This window comes from Megalops cyprinoides, chromosome 18 (genome assembly GCF_013368585.1).
Source record: "Megalops cyprinoides isolate fMegCyp1 chromosome 18, fMegCyp1.pri, whole genome shotgun sequence".
Classification (NCBI taxonomy): Eukaryota; Metazoa; Chordata; class Actinopteri; order Elopiformes; family Megalopidae; genus Megalops; species Megalops cyprinoides.
This window is the reverse complement of record NC_050600.1, coordinates 16081041-16083548: the sequence shown is the minus strand read 5'-3', so window position 1 is coordinate 16083548 and position 2508 is coordinate 16081041. Positions and strand designations below refer to the sequence as shown.

The 2508-nt window shown below is 45.5% G+C and overlaps 1 protein-coding gene across 1 annotated transcript; it reads left to right on the top strand.

Moving 5' to 3' along the window:
• On the top strand, positions 1–1766 carry LOC118793699 (early growth response protein 1-like). The gene is made up of 2 exons (XM_036551952.1): positions 1–202; positions 448–1766. Exons 1-2 carry the CDS (start codon positions 46–48, stop codon positions 1764–1766), a joined length of 1476 nt encoding a protein of 491 aa, XP_036407845.1. The 5' UTR covers positions 1–45.
• Positions 1767–2508: the final 742 nt, after the last annotated feature.

Below are 2508 nucleotides of genomic sequence, written 5' to 3'. Positions count from 1 at the left end.
TCCATCATTCTCGACCTGCATTCGCAAAAAGTAGGACTGGGAAACATGTTGAACAACATGGATTTGAGCTCTCAGCATTATTTTTATTCCTCGTTTGAAAATGGCTGCAGCCCTTCCCTTGGGATTGAGACCATCGGGCCAATGGCAAACCAAGATTTGTGCATGGACACTGAGAGGGAATCACCTGTCCACTTCCATCAAGGTGAGTACTCATTCTGCTGGCGCCACGCCAAAACAAACCAGTGCTTGGTTTTACAACTGCAATATAAATACTGCGAAGCACCATCACATTTTTTCTATACCATGGTTTTAAGGGTGTGCCATTATGCGTAGCCTAATTAAGGTAGCATGCTTATGTAACAAATGCAAAATTTACGCTTGCATGATGTCTGTATTTAGCTAATGTAATAACACCGATTTCCTTTTGTATTTATGTCTTGTGCTTAGGCTGTGCAACTAAAGACCCCAAAGCTGAAACATCGAACTCGGATTTCTCCTTTGATCCTAGCGAAGACTCTAACGGTAGCTCCGCACCGTCTTTCGACTACTCAGGAAGCTTCTATGTTGAGACGTCACAGGGGGCACCGTGCAGCGCGGATATGCTCCTCAACATGATTACAGAAATAGTTGGGATATCCACGCAACCCATCGCTGAAATTCTGCACAACGGACCCGAGTCTCTGATTTCTTCTTCCCCGCCGCTGGATGCAGGACTCCAGAACCAAGCGTCCACTTGCTCTGTGGGTAGCTCTTCTCCAGCACTATATTCGCCAGAACAAATCTGCCATGGTTACAATGAGGTTCAGACTAACCTGCATGAATCTACACTGGCCCAAACGAATGTTGGTGTCTCTGCTGCGGACCACGGCCAGAAGCATATACAACCCGAGGTGGTGACATTTCCAGGGATCGTTAAGAATGAGTTCGAGAGCAGTTGTTGCCAGTGGAACCCATTCAATAAATCCGATTCTACTTTGCCCACAGATTTAGAGGCAGAATTATTCCAAATATCAAATTGCTGTCCTACTGAACAACAAGTGGATGTGAAAGACTTCATTGACTTGTTCTCTCCCATCTGCCCTACCTCAGAAACTGCCTGCAAGTTAGATGGCCCGATTAAGCAGGAGCAGTGCTTCACTGATAACTGTGCGCAGAGTATTCCTTACTCATCTTTCACCAACTACCAAGCGCCGGCCATGGATGTCGCAAAAAACACTAACGGCATTTTCAAGCCAGATGTTTTTCCCACTGTCGGAGTTGAGACTCTGACAAATCAGTGCGAATTAGCTTACACCTCGTCCGCATTATCCAGCACGATAGACGAACTTCTTTATTCGTATCTGCCGGACACTTTCACAAGGGATGGCACGAATATGGAGAAACAACCCCGTATGAGAAAAAGCCCAGCCAACCCTAACGGGCCAGCCAAAGTGAAACCCTTCACGTGTCCTGTGGACAACTGTGACAGGCGCTTCTCCCGATCGGACGAGCTCAATCGACACATTCGCATTCATACAGGGCACAAGCCTTTCCAGTGCCGCATCTGCCTGCGAAGCTTCAGTCGTAGCGACCACCTGACCACGCACACCAGGACTCACACTGGAGAGAAGCCGTTTTCCTGCGACGTCTGCGGCAGAAGGTTCGCCAGAAGCGACGAGAGGAAAAGGCATGGGCGCGTACATCTTAAACAGAGGGAGAAGATGGAGCTGAAGGCGCAGCTGATTACCGCTCCCATGTGTTCCTTCACTTTTCCCGAAGGAATCTGAACGTATGCCTTTACTTAAAGGCAGTGGCCACATGCCGTTTTATCTTTCCGTCTTGGAAGATTGTTTATGGTGACACAGCTCACCACTGTTAACTGCAAACGTTAATATTTCAACGTTTGTGATTTGACGTAATTACGCCCGGGTTAATCTCGGAGCGCCTGTCAAGAGAAGGAAATAAGGCTTTCAGTATGAAAGAATGGCAATGTGCTCTGAAGAGCAGGACATTGTAGCTTTACAACTCTATCTACTCGTACTATTGAATGTTGTGTTCTCTGCAACATATTCGTAGAATTATTCATAAAATTCACAACCGAAAATCTTAAGACTGGATGCGTTTTTGCCAGATCCTTGTTTTACTAACGGACGCTTAAAACAGCCAACAGCATAGCGTTGTAACTGTAAAAGCAGAACGTTGACGTTCAGAACTCCATTGCTTGAACAGCTCCAACGCCGGAGACATCTGGACAAGACAGAAACTAGTGGGCAGATATCGGAGCAGAAGATAGATGTTTTACATTAATTTTTGACTTGCCAATCAAGAGTCCGATTTTCATGTACCTCTGATGGTTTCTAGTTGACATTTCTAAGGACTGTCAGCTTTCTGCATGTTTTATAGAACTCTTTCTGATATCATTTGTCAAAAACTTGTAAAATACCTCTACTTCGTATAGAAAGTTTACAAGAATCCGCTTGGCTGCTCTCCCAAATTATGCTACTGAATGGTATCTGTATCTTATTTTAT

Bases quoted from the DNA above. Each gene is read 5' to 3' on its own strand.
- LOC118793699 (XM_036551952.1), top strand. From the start codon at position 46: ATGTTGAACAACATGGATTTGAGCTCTCAGCATTATTTTTATTCCTCG. The intron at 203-447 runs GTGAGTACTCAT...TCTTGTGCTTAG, and splicing joins ACCTGTCCACTTCCATCAAG to GCTGTGCAACTAAAGACCCC.